Source organism: Xiphophorus couchianus, chromosome 12 (assembly GCF_001444195.1).
Source record: "Xiphophorus couchianus chromosome 12, X_couchianus-1.0, whole genome shotgun sequence".
In the NCBI taxonomy this organism is placed as follows: domain Eukaryota; kingdom Metazoa; phylum Chordata; class Actinopteri; order Cyprinodontiformes; family Poeciliidae; genus Xiphophorus; species Xiphophorus couchianus.
The window spans coordinates 19,674,165-19,696,874 of NC_040239.1; the positions used below are offsets into that span (position 1 = coordinate 19,674,165).

The 22,710-nt window shown below is 39.2% G+C and overlaps 1 protein-coding gene across 4 annotated transcripts in view; it reads right to left on the reverse strand.

The window, feature by feature from the left end:
- Positions 1-4,400: 4,400 nt before the first annotated feature.
- Positions 4,401-22,710, reverse strand: part of rhobtb4 (Rho related BTB domain containing 4) — a 41,263-nt gene continuing 22,953 nt past the window's right edge. For 3 of the 4 annotated variants that reach the window (XM_028033718.1, XM_028033719.1, XM_028033717.1), the window contains 10 exons: positions 16,415-16,616; positions 16,013-16,116; positions 11,899-12,084; positions 10,050-10,869; positions 9,496-9,715; positions 8,731-8,849; positions 5,413-5,563; positions 5,062-5,150; positions 4,812-4,917; positions 4,401-4,609 (listed from right to left, as the gene is read on the reverse strand). In XM_028033718.1, coding sequence (XP_027889519.1) covers positions 4,431-4,609; positions 4,812-4,917; positions 5,062-5,150; positions 5,413-5,563; positions 8,731-8,849; positions 9,496-9,715; positions 10,050-10,869; positions 11,899-12,084; positions 16,013-16,116; positions 16,415-16,606 — 2,166 coding nt within the window. In that variant the 5' untranslated portion in view covers positions 16,607-16,616 and the 3' untranslated portion in view covers positions 4,401-4,430. Of the gene's footprint in view, positions 4,610-4,811; positions 4,918-5,061; positions 5,151-5,412; positions 5,564-8,730; positions 8,906-9,495; positions 9,716-10,049; positions 10,870-11,898; positions 12,085-16,012; positions 16,117-16,414; positions 16,617-22,710 lie in introns of those variants that run through there. The other variant, XR_003597580.1, reaches the window with a different exon arrangement.

Sequence of the window (22,710 nt, forward strand, 5' to 3'; positions counted from 1 at the left end):
TAGCTGTGGACAAGATCACTGATGCCTATTGTTCTTGCAAGACTGGGTAAGTCGGGCATTCATCGTTTTGTAGGCTACTTTTGAAATCAGTGGGTGATTTCTATGGTTTGTTGGCAAATGTTTGAGTGTGCCTAGGCCTCATACACTGTACTTGGTGCTAAAGTGGCTAACACGAGTAACAGTTTAGTCCAAAGCCTTTTCTGCTAAAATAAAATCTTTAGTGTATGTCAGATACAGCACACATTGCATATTGATCTGTTTAGCTAACGTAAGACTGTGTAGCAGACAGGCTTCAAGGTGTAGAAGTTGTATCAGTTCTGCCATTATGCTGTACTTGGCTAACGGGAAGCGTGTGTTTGTGAGACGGCCACGCACTGGTAGCCACGCTAAAAATAGAATGGGCATCAGCCAATGAAACGCGGCCCCTGTGGTAAGGTCCATGAAGCAGGGATACCAGCCAGAAAAGTAGGAAGAAGTGCCCCAAGGATGAGACACAGAGGGAGAATAAAAAAACAATATGATGAAAGTAATTCCAATACCAAAATGTGAGAACATGTAACTTTGGCTTGTTGGCATCACGTGCTTTTTTTTTTTTTTTTGTATATAATAAAACCTCCCACATCTTCATCAAGGTATTTAGTAGCTGTAATTAAAGCCCCAATAACAAAAGTTCCAGAAAATCAAACGTCTACATATCTGTCACCTAGGAAACCTTTACTTTGCACATTTCCTTCACCTATGCATGCAGGCTGTTTAGAAACATGAAATGCTTTGTGTATACTTATTCACTTTAATACCCAAACCATCAAATATTTTTAAAATCACAAGATTAACCTTATTTCATTGCATTAATAGTAACAGCATACAAGGGGACATCTGCGGCATCAAACAGATCTTCTAAATTAGATTTCAAGCTCTTGTCTTTTGATCTCCTCACATTATACCCTAAAAATGCAAATGCTAAATGCTCTAATGCTACATTGAGTTGTCAAAGACATGTGAATAAAGTCACCTACAAAGACGAGAATCTTCATAGGGTTCAGTGCCAAAAAGACCTTCAAGACACTAAATGCGGTCTGTTATTCAGCTTCACGGAGCGTAACCTTTAAATAAAATGTTAATAACTTAAGTGGAAATGTCATGCTACAGTCAAATAAGATGGTTTAGGAACTATCTTATTTAAGAGAGAAATTCATGCTAACTACAGAAACCCATAGAACACAAATTGCATTTTAAAGTCACACCAACAAAGTCTGGACATCATGCAAGTCCATTGCACTCCACATCATGTTGCACCAACCCAGTGCACAGGCCCGCCAGTGCATTTTACAAAGCTTTGATTTCTCACAGTCAGTGGTTTAGAAGTTATACTGCAGGAGTCAAGCATCCATGTTTACTGGCTATCTTTTAATCACTTGGTTTGTAAAGAAACATAACTGTAATGGAACAGCATCCTACTCAAGTTTTGGTACCTCTGCATCAAAAAGCCTTTTTATTAATTGATGTAACATAATCTCTCACTACAAAATAGTGAATATAAGTAAACTGAATTAATAAGGACAATAAAATACCACAGTGTGAATAATTATGTATCTAAGAAATTTGAAACCAATCTTTTTTTTTCATAAATCCTACTTTCTAAGTTTTTCTGAAGGTCTGTAAAAGGATCTTGAACAGATCTTTACCAGGGGTGCCAATAATTGTGGAGGACGCTGTATATCTAGTGGTAAGCCATTTCATTACAACAACCTTATCTCAAATCGCTGTTTGAAGAAACAAAAAGATCCTTTATCTGCAAAATATCATACTCACAGATTTAAAAATTCTCTCCCTCAAATTTCAAAAAGGTTGTAGCAGAGAGCCCATAAAAACACCGAAAAACATTTTACAGTTCTGACATTATCACTGAATCGTACTACTACCATGCCGGTTACTGCAGAACCAGTCTGCAGATTGAATCATAAGGCACAAGGACACAAGATCCGTTTAGCGATTCTGTAGGCAACAAAATTCTTCTTCTTGAATTTCCTACAGCACTGCAGTTGTGTAACTTCAAATGTTGATGGACTCATTCCACAGCATGTGGAAAGCGACTGACGCTTGCTCACTTTTACTCAGTTTTCTCGTTCTCACACTAAATCAGCTCAATTCTCACTCGGGCCAAGTGAGAACCTATACGACTTCTATTCTGGTAGTTGGAAATTGCTTTGCACACCTCCTGTGAAACAACAGCATAACGTACCACATGCCTCACACAATCTATCCGTCTCAGAGAGTTTGCTTGGGTAAAGCTGTGGGGCGCAAACCCACAAATAGAAAACGTGCTAATAAAAACTCACAGCTGCAACTTTTTTTTTTCTTTCCACATTCAAATGAAAGCCCCAAGAAATTAGCACCCTAAATGAGAAAACCCTATTTGCTCAAACTGGTGAAACAACAACAAAAAAAATGAATCTAAAGAATTGCCAGAAAGAAGGAATATGTCACATTGGTTTAGAATATAAATGCAGCAAAAGACATCCCAGGATTTAGAGCAAACCTCAACCTCAGCTTTTTACAGACTCTCTGAATAGAAAAAAAAACATAAAGTTTACAAAATTTAAAAACTATTCTAAAGTTTCTGTAAGTTCTGCACAAATAAATAAACCATCAGACAGTCCTCTAAACTATGTGTGTCTCTGTGTTCATGTGGACACTGTTTTCAGCACCAATGTTTAATTCTAGCAGAGAATGGAAGGCAATGTTTTAAATGTGCCATCTTTAGTTCTTACAACCAGAGCCAGCCCTTTGGGTAGGGTGGGTGTTTCTGCATGACCCTTTAAAGCTTGTTCTCACAAGTGGTAGCTGAATAATGGCAGTTAATTATCCAGATTTATTTGCAATGTTAAATGTAAATAAGTAAAGAATACTGAAGTTAAATTAGGACTGTTAACATAGCTAGAGTTGCTCGTATCAAGCTTTTCCTGGGTAATGGAGATTTCAACTTTTTTTTTTTTTGAGGTCTGACCTGCCAATTTCAAAAGTCATCATAAATAAGAAGTTTTAAGCGGGTTTGTTTGCTTACCCCTTGGGCCGGCTCTACTTGTAACAAGCATCTAATACTGCCTTCTGCTTCTAAAACTTGTTCTAGTTTCTACTATCGCCCCTCCCAAGTTAGAAAATGTAAATAAACAAAAATAAAGGGAGAAGGAAAAACTACACCTTTGGTATTCAGAATAAGCTGAAAACCCTCTTAAGTATCCAATATTTTAAATCCACTAGAGAACTGGTGTATGTGCTTCTGTAACACTCTGCAAGGAGAAATTAATATATTTGATAAATACAATAAAACACCTACTACGGAAGTGATAGGACCCTGAGCAGTGCGACCCCTGGTGGTGTACGGGTGTAAAGGCTTGCTCCAATGGTTCAATGCACCTTAGTGGCAGAGGACATTTAATGCTGTATTAAATTTCCGCTTCACGACAGAGGTATTACGTAAGGCTAGCCCTTTAAAAAAATAATAATAATAATAATACATCAGTGCTATAGAGTGGCTCCATGTCAGTCTCCATGAACATTTTGAAAATAAGTGTTGAAAATAAGTGATTACATGACAAAAGAGATATGAGGACTAACTGGTACATAATTTATGTCTATACTACCTATGTAGTTGAGAATACAATAGAACGATTGTATCTGTGGTTGCAGTGGTGATTTTTTTTACTTTCTCTGAGGTCTTTGCTCTTTTACCCTTCTAATATATTAATAGCATCCCAAATGGCCCCAAAATGCACATAAAGTGATTAAAAGATAAGTAATAACAATGAGCTAATTGTTAGTGTTAGTTCCTGCATCTACTGCTGGTTTCACAAGGGTGAAATGTGGAGATGCATCTGCGTGTGCTAGCAAACAGTCTATATAAGAGGTGAAGGCAGACGTAGACTCCCCCACCCACCAAAGGGAGCTGCAGTGTCAAATGTTTAAAAGTTATTAAGGTCGATGTGAAGGTTGAAGACTGAGAAACCAGAGAGAAAAGAGAGCCCTTGCTTCCAGTTCCAACACTCCAAGGCAATTGGGTGCTGGTAGAGGGAGAAAAAGCATTTACGTACAGGAGGAAGGGTTACTCTGCACCGCCATTGTCCTTTGAGAGATCACTGCGTCTCAACTTGGAAGCATCACTATATTCCATTCATACACTCGCACATTCATGCAAATACCCTTTCTGTTGAGTCCCAATCTGTCCCACCACCAAAACACAGTTGTGTGGCAACCCACTCCCACCAAGAGGCACATACACTCCTCCCGAGCATGCAGACATTCAGGAATATTAGCACTGAGAGTTATTTCTCCACAGATAGAGGCATCACAACTATTCTCCTCTCTATTTGCTAATCCAGGGGTTAGCATCCGCTGAGGGGAAGATCCAAGAGCTAGAAGTGGAAAACCCCTTAGGAGACGTGTGGAGAGGAAGACGGGTGTCTCCAGAAACACCAGCCCCGTTTGGTGTGCTGCTTGCGCAGGATTTCTTCCTCGCGTTCACGCTCCTTTTGAGAACGCAGGTAGCGGTCTTCCTCCTTCAAGAACCATACAGGAGGCCAACGCTGCTTCTCAAAGTGCCTCTGGTTTTCTGCAAGAAAAATGCAAATTTGTCTTCAAAAAATGCTGTTTGTACAAACATCATTTGTAACTGATTTAAGGTAACAGGCTAATGAAATTCCCAAATGTAGAGAAATTGCATTCTACATTTTGGTTGAAACTAAAATTGCAGAATGACAGAAAAGTAATGAAATGAACTTTAGGGACAGGAGAGCAAGTTGACTGCAGCGTACCTGGAGACATTGCTTTCATGTCTTTGGGAAACTTGCGGCAGATGCTATTATAATTGGTGCAGATGTGATGAAGACACCAAGTAGAAAGCTGTTTGGCATTGTGGAACTGTGACAAGAAAAAAGAGAAAGTATTACTCTTCAAAAGAAATAAAAAACTAATGTATGTCTGTATGAAATGAATACAAACTGATTCACCATACATGACCGCAAACTATTGTCTACATAAATGCACTTTTAAGTCAAAACACACCTGTGAAACTTCAAGGTAAGCTAGCACTTGTCCATCAATGTCCACTCCGTTCACTGCCAGTTGCAGTAGCTCATCCACAGCATGCTGCTCTGAAGAGGCAAAAAATTAAAGAGATTAAAGTAAGTATTTTCTAGTTGCATGCCCCACTGACAAATAATTCTCTAATCCTTTGTGTTAAACTACATTAGAGGTAAAGGTTTTCATTATTCTTAAAAGTTATAAAATTAGCTTCTCAAAATGTGAATCTTAACAATAAAACAGTGTTCAATTGCATTCAGTTGGTAGGGGACAAAAAAGAGAGTGGGGTTTAGACTCTGCTGTGTTTATAGCACTCCACACAGAAACACTTACCAGTGAGGGCAACGAGTCGTGGCAAACACAGACGGTTGGCCAGAACTATTAGTTCCATGGGCTCCAATCCAGGACACGGTGTCAGGAGACCACAGTACAGGAACTCAAGCACTCCATGCATACATGCTGTACTGGTGTTAGGAATCGATACCTATAATATAATAGCAGCAAGAGAAGAACAACTAAAAAATTCAGGTCAAAAGATGTGAAAGAACAAAGAAATAAATGTGATAACCTACATGATGACTCTGGAGATGGCTGTCTTGGTACTGTACTCAATCGCATTGTGCATTTTTTCTACATTTGCTGCTAAGATATGATTACTTTCACCAGAGAGCAATTCGTAAGCATCAGGCAGTTCTCTCAGCAGTTTTTTATCGACCCAGAAAGTATTCTGAGATTCTGGTACGAAACATGGAGGCTCTCTGTGGGATTTACCGGAGACACAGACAGGGGATACAAACATCAAGCTCCAGACTCTCATTATTGTTCTTGGGGATTTTAATAGCACAAACCTCTCAAATGAACTACTTAAGAAAGACAAACACACTGAATCGCTGCTACAAAGTCTTCAAAGCAGCAAACTGTGCAGTTCCTCATGAAGCTTTAGGATTCTCTCTATCTACTTCATCTCATTGTAATCTACAGGCAAAAACTTAAAACCTCTGTAAGGAAGTGGACTGATGAGTCAAAGCAGATCTTACAGGCTTGTTTTGACTGTAAAGACTGCAGTGTTTTTACAGCTTCAGCTACTGACCTAAATGAACTTACTAAAACTGTGACATACATCCGTATTTGTAAGTTTAAATGTGTAGACCAAATCATATGAACGCCACGCACTTTCCAACGAAAAGCATATTAACTAGTTTGTAGTTTAAGCAAAAAGACGACCAGCTGATTTGTCATTTAAAAGAAGATTGTTTTAATTTGGGGTTTTGAGGATGATTATGAAGAGTTCAGTTCATGAAGCTTTGACCGTTTCTAGTTACCCATATGACATAGCATATTCCGCAACACACTGACCCCCTTTTGTTCAGCACTAAAAACAGAGTTATTTTGAGTGTCTGGGTTGAGAAACTACACTGTGTAATCATGTCTTAAACTTCTGCTTCCATTTTTAAAATATTTTTTGTGTGATTCAACAGAGAAGACTCAAACTGACATAGAAACAGGGCGCATTCTAATTGCTAACTTTTGGCTGATACTGATGTATAAAGTTTTGTGGGCAGCCTCGTTCTGATTTCAAGGATTATGTTTTCAGAGTCACGACATGAGTAACATGACTTCTAAAGTAATAAAATATTTATGGTGCTGATAAATTTACATTTAAAAGGAATTTAATTCATCTAAGAAGGTCCACTAAAAAATATTGTCTGTTTTTGTCTTCATACTAGTATAAAAGGTTGCATGTCAAAAAATATTCTATAAATGGAAAATTATTTGTGGCATTCTGGCAATTTTTTAAATTCCTGACCAGCTGTTTGCATGTTTCCATTGATATTTTGCATATTTATCTTTGGTGATGATCTTCATATCTGTGACGTTTCAAGGCTTCCTTCCAACCACAATAAGACTAACCTTTATCTGCAAATTCTCCATCAGACTCAAGACAAGACTCTGACAGGGCCCCTCTAAAACATTAACATTACTAATATTATTGTTAACAATAATTTTAACATTAATCATAATTTGCTTAACAGTAAAGTCCATGACCCCAGAAAATAAAATACATAACTAAAAATACACATATATAATTTAAGCAGATTTTTTTATAGTTTCCATCATAATTTTAAACTTTAACAAAATTATTCAAAAGTGTTTGAAATTTATTTGTAGTTATTCTGAACACATGAATCTTTGTAACCTGAACTGGCAGCCTGTGAAATCTTGTTGCGTAACACAGTCGGAAGAACTTCAACTTAAAGACAGCCCTCAACTTCCTTTGAGGCTAGGTCAGGTCAGGCACACATGCCTTACCAGAAGCTGAGCCTGAGAGGTGAGCACACATAAGATAACAAATCTTGAGAAATATTGGTTTCAGTGAAAGTACGTCTTCAATGAAGACGTATTAAGAGAAACAGCCTTTCTAAGCTGTCATTGTTCTGTAGCCTTTGTGTAATTTTCTCAGTGTTTCAAAATACAGCTAATCTCAACTCAACAATATGGACAACTCAACAATATGGACACTTCACACAGAAAACAGCAAACATAAACATTAAGAACTCAGAACACCACATAAAAACAAAGCCGATGATCTGTGGTTTTTATTGAGGTAAAGAACATGGCCTCTGAGAATAGAAACAGGAAGTCAGACCTACTGCTATGCACATGTTTTTATACGTGTGAATCAAGTTGTTTTCTCATCCTGTTGAAACAAATTTTCACAAAGACATGTGCCTTAGTTTAATTTAAGGTAAAAAAAAAAACATCTGAAGTCTTTTGTCAGGCAAAGACTAACAAAAGCAGTCAATTGTGTGTATTTACACACAATTATTTACACACAGAGTTCTTATCTCTGGACATTACGTGTCTAAGTCATCGAGAGATGTGGTCATTTCCAGACCTTTAACATCACCCGGGAGTGAAACAAAGATTAGTAGGTCAATCTGATAATGAACCATATGTGTGGTTTAGGTAGTAAAAAATTATTTACCTAATCCCAATAACTCCTTGACCTTTATCACATGTTATCAGATGTTGCAAGCTGTGCACTATACAATCTGTAACAATAACCTGGTAATACCAAATTACCAGAATAGGTTTTAAAAGGCCCTAACATTAGTTATATTTTGATTTACCTTGTTATTGACTGAAGCTACATAGAGGATGCTAATTATTTCCTAATGGTTGAATATTTGTAACCATATTTTATCTATCCATTCATCCATTACTCATATCTACTTATCCTTGCAGATTTGCACTGGGATTAGTACCTGTCTTCTCAGGTCACTGGGGGAGAAGTAGGGTACACCTTTGACATGTCACCAGTCCAATGCAGAGCATACAGAAACACACTGGACAAACAACCATGCATGCACACACTCACACCTGAAAACACAAATTTTAGTCATCTAAATTTAAACTCATCTCAGGTTTATGTTTTAGAAAAATTTCAGTTTTTAATTTTAATTGATTTTAAATTTTAATTGGTTGTTCAGGGTAACATAATGTCAACAGCACCTTTTCTTTATAAAGGCAGTTCTTCCTTTCCTTTTTTCTCAATTTTTCAGGATTTAGGATTGAGACATCTTATTACATTCCATTCCAAAACTGAAAGTCCCCATATCTCCAAGGTCTGTATTCCCTGGACAATCTCACCTCCTCGATGTAGCTTTCCATGAAGGAGCCACGGAACATGGCGGCCATCCAGTCACAGCTGGATATGAGCAGGGGCTTGTGGGCCGGAAGGCAGCCGTCATCCAGCCGGAACACAACATCTGAAACCGGGGTGGGAAAAGAGCGTTCATCTCGTGGAATGCCACAGAAGCCCAAACTACAGAAAGGAAAAGACAGACGAGGCGAACGTCCAGACACGCAGACAGGCAGCAAGAGGACCAGACAGACACACAGAGAGACATGGACACAGGTAGACAGACAGAAAGATAAATTGACAGGGAGATGCAACAGCTCTCCACTCATTGTATGGGAAGGAAAGCAAATGCAGGGTGGTGGGTTAAGCAGAACGCTGAAGAAGTCCGGTAAAGAGGGCTGTGTTGTCCCAAAAAATTAGTTACATTGTTAGATACATTCTTATTAATTTATTCAATCAAAACTTATATGAGTTTTATGGGAACAATGATCACTATGATCAGAAATAGAACAATGACAGCACAGAGAGGTGAAAGTCAAGTTTTGTTCAGAAAAGGCAAAGACAACACTAAAAGGAGACACAACACAAAACAAATAAGACAGTGGATGGGGTAGAGTGAACACAAAATAAGCAGACTGACAAAACAGTCATCGAGTCAAATTATGACTATGAAGGAATCAGTCAAAGAGACAGATGCAACATGGGGGGCATCACATCTAGAATGACAAATGCTACACAAAAAATTGCAGCATTGAGTGGCTGACGTGGTTTACCAGCAAAAGTCCCTTTATTGAGGCACTCTTTGATTCGATTGGCTCTGCGGACGTGGAAGGCCTTTGTGATCTCCTGGTTCATGAAACTCTCTCTGTTCAAAACGTTGGCCACCATCATCCGAAGGTCGAACACCTCAAGCAGCTCCGCAATGGTGGCCACCTGCATCAGATCGCCTCGACTCTCGTCCAGGCTGCCTGTGTAGAGGTACTGAAGCACTGCCTGGAAATGCAGCAAACCCAGAGGTCAAACACACTGAAAACTTACAGAGCATTTAATGCACAGTGCACAGTACATGCATTTCTTCTGTTTTCGCTAGTTTTGTCCTAGCTAGGTGTTCCCGGTAATATATATATATATATATACATACAGTATATATATCAAACAGAGATAAGCCAAATAAATACAAAGTGAAGAGTTAAAACAATGATTTAATTTCATTTCATGACAAAGGGGAAAAAAGCTATTAAACTAACCGTATGTGAAAATTATGTCTTTTAGCTTAATCATGCATTAACCTTTTTAACCACTAGCAACGTAAACAATTTAGAATAACCTTAAATGGTTCCTCCTGAATGAGTGCATCCATGGCAACCACAGTCATCAGACGAGGTCGTCCAGTCATGGGATCATCAACATGCTCCAGACACACGCTGAGAAACCCCCTTCCCCATCCAGAAAGGGCTCGACCTGTCCCCATTGCTCCCATTGAGTACTGTGCTCGAGAGGGGAGTGCATTATCACTCTGGGAAGTCTTCAAAGACCCCTGCTGGAGCAGCTGAGGTTGGTTCAGGCCCCGCACTCCTCCATCTATTCCATCTTTATCAATGTCCAGGCTCTTAGTGCGCCCAGCTTGCTCTTTGGCTCCTCTCCTGCTCTGCTCATCTTCCTCCCCACTCTCTGTGTTTTCCTTGCTGTCCTGTTCCTCTCCCATTGCCCCAAAACTCGACCCACCAAGATCAAGAGTGAAAAGGTCATAGAACTTGGAGCAGGACGTAGCCAGGTAAACTTTGTGCGCAAAGACACGAGTGGAGCCACCCTGCAAAAGGAAAAGAACATCTGCGCAAAGAGGATGACAGAAAAGGGAGTCGGGGCCTTCGCCGTCTGTGGCCGGTGGGTCGGGGATGCCCACTATGGGGCGTGGTGGTCTGGGAGGTAGGAAAGGTGCCTGGAGAAGGGGTCTCTGGACCTTTTTCAGGTGGGACTTCCAGAACTGCAGGTGTCGACGGGAAATGAGGGCTGCACGGATGGCGTTGTCAAACACATCTTTGACTCCGAACTGGGCGACAATGCTCGTCTCATAGTATGGTATCCCAAGTTCTTTTGCCACCTCATGGCCTCTCTCTGGAGGGAGGATGTCTGTTGGTTTGATGGGCCTGTGAGTCATAACGGAAAACGTTCAACCAACATTCCTTGCTCAGGTTGAGCAAGATTATATATTAACAACCACAACCATTCATGCAAAGACAAGCAAGCTTTTGTACATTTTTGTACCTACATAGAGTGTACACCTCACTTCTAAAACAAAAACACTGAGTGACATCAATACAGTGATGTGATAGCAGTTTTTATGGGTGGGTGTATTCCAACAACTTTTGGACTGTTGATAAACTTCTCTTATCATGCCAGCTAAGCTCTATTGGTCCTACAATGGCAATTCTTTGCACATGATTTGGCTTCTTGCCTTTTGTGTTTGTGTTTGTGTTACATTGGGTCTCAAAAGTGTTCACATTCTGATTTAAATGTTTTTGTGATGCAATTGATAAATTAATATAATTTATTGATTGTATTAATTGAGAAATCATTTAATACAATTTCAATGTATAATGTGACATTCATCCTGTAAAATATACCAGAAAAACAAACACGTTTGTTAGAAAGCATTTTAATAAATTAAAAACTTGGAATAACCTGTTTGTTTAGGTGAACATAATCTAGTGCTTTATTGAACCCTTTATATTTAATTTCAATATTCAGCCTTATTTACAACATTTTGTCTTATCAATGTTTGTCCACTATCTACATCCATCTTCAAAAGACCCCAGAGATTCTGTTTGTCAAGCCCATTGCAAGTTCATACTTGAATGTAAGCATAAATCCAGTTTGATGCTTAAATATTTTCTTTGTCAGCTTTAGAGTCAAAACTGTCTGAGATTTAGGACCAGACCTATTGGTCAATGTAGCAGTGATATGTACACTTTAGGGAGCTATTGTACATTATCTCAATCTTAAGAAGTATCATTTTCAACAGGTTTGTTACTGAAAAAAGGCCCCACTTAAATCCCTCAAGCCAGTTTTTGCACCATAAGACATATCTTGCAATTTGCAAGCAAGGTAGTAGAGCAACTTTATTGCAGGTTGTGTCTCAGAAAGAATGTTAATGCTTAATGAGGAATGAATCTCACTTTGCTAACGGCCGTCTCGCACGGTTAACTGCATCCAGGTCAGCGTATCGCAGATCCAGCTGGCAGCCGACCAGGATGATGGGTGTTCGGGGACAAAAGTGCTTGATCTCCGGAAACCACATGGTGCGAACATGGCGGAGGGAGTTGGGATTAGCCAGAGAGAAGCAGAGTACCACTACATCAGACCTACAGGGAAGGATGAGAGAGAAAACACTTTATTTTATGTACAAACAAAATAAGAGACATCAGAGACAAAGGTGGGCTGAGGCGCTCTGTCATGAGAAGGGAATGTCAGTCAAGACGGCATTTGGGCTTCGATGGATATATGGGAACAGAAAAAGACAAAATAAAAAAAGAGCTACTGCTGACTCATGCAACATGATGTCAGCTTGCATTAAAACCTACGCAAAGTGCATAAGGAGGAAGCTTGTTCAGCTTCTGCAAGGCAACAAGGGAGCAGGAAGCTTATGTGAGAGCTAGGAGGTGTGTGGCAGATGATGGGGAGGTTCACAAGAGGAGTCTAGACCTCGCAACTATTTGTGTGGCTTGAGCCTCTTTCTTTCTGTTGGGTAAATCTCCAAAAGGCCTTGAAAGCAACAAGAAAAAGAAGTCTAAAAATAGTTCTGGATTTAAACTCTCAAACAGATCCATCAGGTTTGTTTGAGTAAGCAGATCGCCGCATTTAGCAGGAGATCTCTAATCCTCACAAGATGGTGCATGTCTGCCTACTTCAAGGTAATGTCAAGGGTGGATCATTAACTCTAGGTGAAAAGGCAAAAAAAAAAAAAACAATTTGTAACTCCTCACTCTCTGCAACAATGCATAGGACAAGACTTTTAGCCTCAGCAGCAAAAGAATACTCAGACTTATGTAACTTGTGCTACATTAATCATCATTTGTGCCTTGGAGACAATTTAATTATATGACTATATTGCAGTTTTGACATTTAGGAATCCAACCAGGAATCCAGTACTTATCAGAGGATGTGAGGTAAATCATCAACTGAACTTGAGAGCAACATTATAAAACAGTAAAATATGCCTCATTTCCATGGGCAAAATATCTACACACCAGGAGTTATGGAGTGTTTAATTAGACAACAAAGGATGTGCTGTTGAAGAAATGTGGTTTTACTGTTATTTAACAATTTTGGAAAATTCTTGAAGAGAGTTTACAGATTAATTTGATTGACCACATAGATGAAATGAATCTGATGTCCCACTGCTAAGTGCACATGCCCCTGTAGACTTAAGAAGTAATCAGCTGGGATACTTTTTGGTGTTCTGATTCCACAGTCCTCTTTATTTTTCAGGCAATTTCTGAAAAGCTCCCAAGGACATAATATAACACAGCAGGCAATTAAATCACAATGCACGCACACACACAGTCAAGCAAGCTCCCATTAGGACTTTTTCAAAGGATTATTACTACATCTTAGCCCCGTGCACATGATGCAGCTCACACAATTGTACATATATAGATTTATGTCTCAGCATACAGTCTACTTTGTCTGGCTTAACAATATTTGCCTGCTCCATCTTGAAGACATTTTCCAAATCTATCTGAGGAATTCCCTCATCCACAGCCCCCTGAACTCTGGTGAAACAATGTTCAAGTTATTCTTGTCTTGATTGAGATGTATTCTTAGACTGAAAATGTTGCTGAAAACTAAAATGTGTCATTTTGTAGAGGCCTGAGGGTTTTCGGTCTAAACAGACTTGCATTTAAAACTGTTCATGATTTGATGCAGCTTCATATAAACTCAATGGGATGAAAACTAACCCTAGAGCATGATCCTGCCACCACCACATTTAAGTGCAGCCTAAGGTTCTAGTGTGGCTCCATCAGACCATAACACATTCTTCCACAAGGTCTTAGCTTATAAAATGTAGATTTTAGACTGTAGTGTTGCAGTAAGGCTCTTTGTTGTCTCTCTCACCAGTTTAGGTCTTATTTTTTATCAATTATGGAGAAAGATCCGGTTTCAGTAATGCCACTTACTGTTTCATTGTCCATATTTTTTCAAGAGTTGGTGATTGCCTTTAGTATATCATGATACATTTCCAATACTATCAGGGTTTTTTTTTTGTTTGTTTTTGTTTTGTTTTTGCATCTTTTCATTGACAAATAACTTCATACAATAAGATCTTTTTGATTCTTTGTAGCCTCTCTGTGAACTGTAGCTTTAGGTGAATTGTGTAAGTCAAAAAATGCCACAAAAATTAACTAGAACAACTAAACTTGTTGTTCATCACTTTCTCTGTAAGTGAAAAACCTAAGTCAGGTGTGTTTTTAAGATTAAATGTGGGAATGTATAACAGGTTTGCTTAGAATGATCTATCTTGACCTCCTTATTGTAAGACAATTAGCTGCAATGATGACTTGCAAAAACAAAAAGGGGGGAGGGGGGGGGGGGGGGGGGGGTTGGAGGGAGGCTGACTCAAGTTACATTGGGTTTAATCTATTTTCCAGCAGCTACTTGTTTTCATGAACTCCTTCTAACAAGACATGTGACAGTGTGATGTTCTAAGTTTTATGTCAACAAAAACCTGGCCAGGTGTTAGGAGAGTCAAAGAGCAGCTACGTGCCAACTGTTTGGAGAGGTTAGACTTATTTATGAAGGAGTACGGGTGGTAAGCACACAGAAAAGGGAGTTGCAAGGTTGGCTCAGATAAACAGGGGGACAAACAGAGTTGGGAACAAAAAAGGATGATGGTTAAGGAAGAATGCTTGATGTTGTTTCAATGCAGGGTAAAACCAGCTGAGCTGGCACTGTGTTTCTAATCAGCTGACTCCAGGCTCACAGGGAGGATAGATGTGCACACACACAAGCACACGCCAACAACCATACACACACAAACAGTAGCAGATCCCCAGGCGAGTGTACAGACATTTAAACAGTGGGTAAACACAACAAAGGGGCTAGAAATTTGAACCTTAAACTAACCTCCATACAGCTGACAAAAGCATAAATGAAGTGTGTCACGTACAAACCCTTTAGATAAAGGAAAACAAGGTGACACCTTATGCAAAGTCCTTCCAAACAACCTTGACACATCCTACTTAAATTTATGGGAAAATTGTGGGGTCTTTGTGCTGATTGGTGAAAGAATCTATTGTATGAAACTGTATGCAAGAACAAATATCTTAAATAAAACCAAGTTGCTTTCTGGAAAAGGTCCAATTGTTTCTCTACAGTGTACCAACCAAAAACAGTTAAACGTTGTATAAGGTGTATCATCAAGTTTTTTTAATGTTTGGAGGTTTTGTGGTTAAAACATGGCGACTTTGCTGTGATATGTGGCATTTCCTGATTGTATTTTAGCAATAAATTCTTCTGCATTTCATGCCAATAAAGCAGATTTGACAAGAGAACATCTAACAAGAGGATACAGGGATCATCCAATAATCTCCTGTGGAGGAAGGATGTAACAGCTTGAAAGGGATGTCCAATGCAAAAGAGAAAAAACTGTTGGATTACACAACAAATATGTATGCAGTTTTTTTCAATAAATTAGAATATTATTGAAAATGAAAATTGATTAAATTCCGAGAACTTAAACGTAAGGTTCCCACAGTTGTGTGAAAACATCCTTTTCTGACTGAACCTCTTCTATATTCTAATTTTTTGTCCACACAAATTGCTTGTCATAATCAATCAAATAAATAGAAATATTTCCTGCATTCCTTGATGCATATCATTCTTAGAGCAGTGAGAAAATATAATGTTAATTTCAATACTAAAATAAAAAAAAATATTTGGTGATGTTCTGTTTTGAGATCAAATATTTGTTGATGTTCTGTTTTGAGATGGACATACAAGACTTTATCCTTGTATATCTATTTTTGATTATGAAAAGTTTGTTAAATTCTAATCAAGTTCCTAACTTCCAGATCTAGTGAAATACATTTTATTAGATCCATCCGGCAGTGAATATATAAATATATAAGATAATATTTAAAAAAAACAAGACATTTCTATCCAATGTATCTCTTGGCTACATTGAAATATTTCCAGGTAATTAACCTTGTTGTCCAGCATCAGATGTGTTATTAGGTCAGTACGTTCAGGCTGGTGGACAGCTTAAGGCTTGGTGTTCATGTGCACTCTCACCTGCCGTAGGCAAATCGCCTGTCTTTGTGATGATCCCCAAATGTGTCCCAAAGCCTCAGGGACACACTGACCTCATCCACCACATCCCGAGATCTCTCCAGCACCTACAATGTAGATATGTCATTGTTATCAGATCAAACGTCTTACGTTTATTTGCAAGATTTGTGTTTTTGTTTGATTAAAGGAATAATTAATCAATTATATCTGGCTTTTAAAGGAACAACCACGGGATCAAACTATATGACGTACAGTGGCATTTAAAGTTAAATGTTTTATGTAGCAAAAAAAAAAGAATTAGTTGCAGGAAAATGCTAGGAGGGTTTGTCTATTTGTGGCTTCTTTTCTACAAAGTGTTTCTGTGTGTGGGGGTGAGTGCGTGTGTGTGTGTGTATGTGTGCCCACCTCCTGGCATACTCGGTACTGGTCGATGGCCCAGACGGTTGGCACGTGGGTGGCAAGCAGCTGATACTGTGTGAGTGTGGCATTGCAGGCCCGGGCACAGATTAGCCTGGTCTTGCCTACTGCATTGTCCCCCACCACCACGCATTTAATGGTTTCCACATTGGGCCGCTCATAGTCTGTGTCTATATCCATGGAGAGGGCCCTAGGAAACATGAGAACAGGAGAGCAAAAAAGGAGAAAATGGGTTAATCCAATATGCATGGAAATGAATGTCAAGTTTGAGAAAGTATCACAAATGGAGTGATGATGCATTTTTTAAGTGACAGCAAGGGGCACTGGGAGCAGCAACTCTCGCCCTAGTCCCAGCCAAGGTAATGTATAGTTGAAGCCCCCAGTGCTCCATTGTCCAGTGTTCAGAGACCTCTGCCAAACCCCACAACAGAACACATGGTTCCCACTCACAGACTGAGTAATAGAGACCACAGAGCTATTTCTGTACCAACACAAAGAGAGAGAGATGGATGAACAGACAAAGAGAGACTTCCCTGGAGGTCACTGTCCTCAGCTTCCCTTGTGCCATCTGCACCCAGCTTGCCACCCTTTTGATATGCTAGGATTTTCACTTTAGTCTAAGCACATTGTTAGAATATCTAACTTTGTCTAACAAAATACAAGACTACAGATGTCCGTTTCGTATCTTAAGTGGTCAAGGTCCTTAGCAATAAAAGCATGGCAACTTCTTTGAAAACTAATAGTTGCTCTCAAAGTTGCTAAATGAGAATTCAGAAACTGATCCACAGTACGTTATTGACGTAGGGAACCGCTAGTTAAGTTTTACAAAGTTCAAAACAAAGTGCTAAGATTTCTAAAGAACCACTTTCTCTATAAATGTGTTTGCATACAACTAGCTAGAACCGCAGTGACATATGGTACAAGCTGATAATTAACAAGTCACATGAAAACAAGGAGGGAAAAAAACTAATACTAGACTTTATCCTAAAGAAAATAGACAAATGAAGACATACTCATGAGCAAGATGTGAATGTACTGAAGACCATAGTTTTAGTATTGGGTCAGATGAATGTATAGAAATTAATGAATGAAATAAATGATAGGGTTATAATGCAATCCATGATTAGTATGCATATCTAAAAAAATCGATATTGTGTAAAAGTGCAATATTTCTTGCCAGTCATCTCAGAAAGTTAGTCATTTTATAGAGATTCATTTCACAAAGCAAAATTTTTTAAGCTTTTATTTTAGCTATTTCGTTTTAATTATTATTATTTGCCACATTAATGATTATGGCTTGCAGGTACAGAAAACCCGAAATTTTGTGTCTCCGAAAATGAGACAAAAACAGCTGTCTGAACAGTCATGCATCATTTCCACTATGCAGAATGATAAAGGTCGGTGTAGTTCACTTTTGTGCCCTGCGATGGACTGGCGACCTGTCCAGGGTGTACTCCACCTCTCACTGTTGACAACTGGAGATAGGAACCAGCACCCCTCCCGACCCCAATGGGATAAGGATGTGAGAAAATGGATTGGTTCACTTTTGGAGTATCCAGGAGAACATTTCCACTGCAAGTTGGACTCTTACAGGGTAAGCAGGGTTAAAACCAAATTTCGAATGTTGTACCATCCCTGAAGTGATTACAAGAAACATGGAGGAACCGCACAGGATTAACGAATGGAGTCAAATCTGGCCAGGGCTGACCAGGGAAGAAGTGGTTAAAGCCACACCCATGGAGAAGGGGAGAAGGCATTACCTGTAGACTTTCATAAAAAATACATACATACTTTAATATACATGTCAACATCAAAACACACACATATACACTAAATATACTAGTTCTTTTCTTTTACAAGTTCCAAAATGTTTTAAAAATGGTAAAAAAAAAAAAAAAATTGAGTGAACAAAAAATATTTCAAACATCAAATCTTTATTGTGTTTTAAAGATTAAGTCAAGCAAAAGAAAAATAATAAATCTTTAACAAAATGGGAAATTTTATTAGAACACTTCTTTCTTTACTCAAAAAATTTGGCCCAGTTACTCACGTATTGAAGGGTAAAAGGAAAAAATTAATTGTGAATACATGAGTGACCACCTGTCAGCTTAACTTCAGCCCAAGGAGGAAGCAGTTATGTACAGCTCGGCCGACTTCCTCTTTTAAACTGAACAAACGCTGTGAAGAGCTTATCAAAATCCCCTTAACATTAAACAGCTTACAAACATTTCTAACATGTCCAAACACTCACTAATACTGCCCACTTAAAGACTTCCTGAAGGAATACACTTAATCACTGCCAAAAAAAATTAAAAAAAACGGAAAAAGAAAAACGTCACCCCATAAACACATTCAAAGTCTGCAGTCATCTAGTCAGCTCATCCGTCATTGCAAGTCGTTCCAAGAGCCACAGCAGGACCCCATAAATAGAGCAACTGAAACATTCATAAAGGCCTTTGCTTGTTATTACATTGATGCACATGCCAGCACAATCCCTCAGTCCAGCCCAGCAGAGACAGACACCAGTAGCTAAATATGGCCACTACTCATCAGACATGTGAACCATGTGTCCTGCTATCCAGGCATGACCTGCTATTCTAGCATGAAAGGTATTTTCATTCTATCTGCAAAAGTCGGTGTTGCTCTTTTACTTAAAGACCTGAAAACTTTCCATGTTAACACTTCAGGTATATTTAGGTTAACAGACTTCCTTCTAAGGGGTGTCAAATCACCTCCACCAGGATGTGAAGATGTCATACATATCTATCTGGAAAGGAGGGAAAGAGTTAATGAAAGGCGTGCTTTCAGGCGTGTTGCCTTAATATGACTTAGGGAGTTATAAATATCCCTTTTCCTTTGGCACCTGTGTGGCTGTGACACATTTGGAGGCACGTAGTACAGGGAGACAGAAGAGGCAATAAAAGAAACGCAACCTTGCAGTTATCTAACAGCAGCCTGCCAAATGTTGAAGGCAGCTGCCGAAGCAGCATTTCTCTGTGTTGTGGGAAAAGATGAGATGAACAACCAGTTGTGAAAGCAACAAGTGTACAAGTGCTTCTGTGTTGTTCCCATGATTCAAAGGACACTTGAAACTGGAGGAAAATATTGCTGGCTCTGGAACACAGCAGGAGAAGGGATGTTTATCATTGTTAGATCCTTGTGCTTTCTGTGTGACAGTAGATAAGCCGAGAAAATTGCTGAAAATATAAGACAGGAAAGGAATTATTAATCTCTCTACAAGAGAGAGGGAGCAGCGCTAGAGTCACTAAGTCATGCCAACAGGGATCAAAAAGGCAAGACCAGCAATAACCAAGGTTGCACAAGGGAACAAATCACGGCTTTTACTGCTGATGAGTCTCTCGCCTTTGTAAATCACAATTCTCTCATGTATAGTCACAACTGAAAAAAAAGAAAGAAAGATGTGACATGAGAGTATAGTCTATAGTCCTTTACTGCTACCCTTTTGAGCTTGGAAGCTGCATATGAGAGTGTGTGCCCGAGTGTGCTGATGAGCTTAGGGCCATCCATGCAGTGATGTAACCAGAAGGGGTGGTGGTGAGGGTGTGGTGATGTGATACAGACACTATCTGCAGGGGAATCAAGAGATCCTATCAATCAACTACATCTGGGACTGCACATTAAGCCAAAAACATTCAGCCATGCATTAAGTCAACATATAATACCAAACTTGTGGTGCACTGTGTTTGAATAGATGCAGGGCCTTGTATTGTGAAATAGCGCATATTTTTTATGTGACAGAAAACTGGCCCTGAACATCACCATCCCCAGCAGGACACCATCTCCTTGGTGACACATGTAAGGTTACTTTTCTTCAGCAGGGACAGGGAAACTGGTCAGAGTTGATGAGAAACTTGATGGAGCTTAGTAAAGGGCAAAGCTGGGAAATAACCTGTTGGAACCTGCAAAAAGCCTGGGACCAGGGATTGATGTCTCTCTTCTCATGAACCCTCTGACAAAGCTGCAATGCAATGGCTTAGATTTAAAAAAAAAAAAGAAACATTCAGGATTATAACCAGTCAAGACAAAGCCCAGACCTAAATCAAATTAGGAATGGAATTTGTGTCAGAACTAGAAAATGTAAATTTAATACAGCTCTTCATCCAATCTGACTCATATTGAGTTATTTTGCAACTACAAATAAGTAAAAATATAACATCTAGGTGCACATATATATGGAGCATACGCTTTTCACATTTTGATGTGTAAGAAAATGTTTAAATCATGCAGCAATTTCCTTTAACTTGAATGTTCTGAACTTCTTTGTGTTGCTTTATGATACAAGTCCCTAATAAAATACATCAAAGTTTATAGATGTAATGAAATATGGAAAAGGCATGAAGACTATTTTTTGCAGTTGCACAATTATAATTCACTCATTCAGCTTCATGCATGCTCAGAGTTCAACATTTATTGTCTATTTATGAGTGAAAAACGAGCAGAGGCAGAAAGGCATGTGTTAAAAGAGCAGAGCAGCAGACAGAGAAGCTGGAGAGATCAGGTTTCATTTTCAGTCAGCGACCTGTAGTGAACTTTTCACAGGCGTCTAGACTTTTATCTGTTGCCTGGCTCTAACCGAGGCAGTAAACCAGTCTGCAAGGACAAAGAGGCTCAATGGTAAAATGTGGCTCTGTATTTAGTGGACAAATAGGTGACAATAGATACAAATATAAACATGAAGTTTACTCTGGCATCTCAAACATTTTATTAAGATTTTAATTGTAACTTAATGGGAACAATTTGTGTCTCATTGCAGATTTCTTTCAAGGCCAGCCTGGCTTTATTAGATGACGTGCAGTTTTTAATCATTCTGACCTCTCACTGCATACAAACTTACTTTAAAAATCTGTTCTATTCTGAGGCCCTGCCAGCTGAGTAGGTTCCTGTAGGAACCTGAGTAGGTTCAGCTGTAATGCTCCTACCCTGGGGCACTACATTTCCAAGTAATGCTCCAGCTCACTGATTCTTCACCCTTTACGTCACTCCAGTGCGTTCCTCTTCCCCTCCCATTTTTATTTCTCAGGTTCAATATCCAGATTGCATTTCCTTTAGTAAGTCTCTAAGCTCAGACTTTCCTGAATTGTAACCAAGAAATGGCATTAAGCAAAAATCCCTCCCACGCTATCCCAACCTGCCTGTCCTCTGTCTCTCCGATATGTAACAACGTCAGTGATCCACTGTCAGCGGCCGCTCATCCTAAACCCTGCATCCATTCACAGCTTGTTTGTCAACTTTCTTGGTGCTAAAGATCACACCAGCCTTTGCTCCTGTCACCCAAAGACATCAAACACTCATTTGATGCATGGGCCACTTTGCAGTACCACAGGCATGACTGCAGAGTCGAAGGTGCAAGAACGTAACAGTGGAAAACGATGTATTCTGGTGCAATCCTAATTTTTTGTTTAAACAACTTTTTCTGTTTTGAATGGAAGGTATTATCTCTCCTCACAAACTTGCAAGCTCTTCAGGTGTGTATGATAGTGTGTGCCTGGATGCATGAGTATATGTTGGAGACAGTGGCTGCCACAGGCACAGCTGGCTCAGACTGGTTACATAACCTGGTTCATAGCTGCTGCATCACTCCCTGGATGGCTGACAGTAGACCTCAGACTCAGACACACAAGAACAGACATTTACACACACGCCTGTATGTACGTATTCTGTCCCACTATGCAGATGGTACTGGCAATAATAAGACCAGCCAGGGGCAGACAATGTTATCTGTACATCTATGTGACAGTAAATGAAAATGTTTTTTGGTTATTATTATTATTATTATTTGGAGCAGTTACATATCAGTCTGGTTTAGAGAAAAAAGAATGTTCCTCTCTTCTCATAGCAGCAATAATGTTGTGTAAACACAGACGGGCTCCTCTCAATGCCCTCATTTCCTTTCTCTCCCTCCCTATCGTCTTCTCCTTCCTCCTTCTGCTCATCCTCTCTTCTCCCTGTCCATTTTTTCCACCTACTCTTTCCTCTCATCTCTTGTGCTATATTCGTTTGTTTACCTCCCTTCTGTTCCGCACTCTAATGTCTAGGAGGTTATTTTTGCATACATCTCTTCCTTTTGCACCTATTTTTTTAACCACTGATGAAAATTACAACAGTCAAGGGTGTAGCAGTATCGTTCCTTCAAATTATTTTTATACTGCTGTCATTGCATTATTTAAATAAAACTAGAACAACAATGCTCAGTTCTTACATCTCAATTGAACTTTGACATGGAAATGTTAAATAATCAATCTACTGTAGCTTGGGTCAATGTC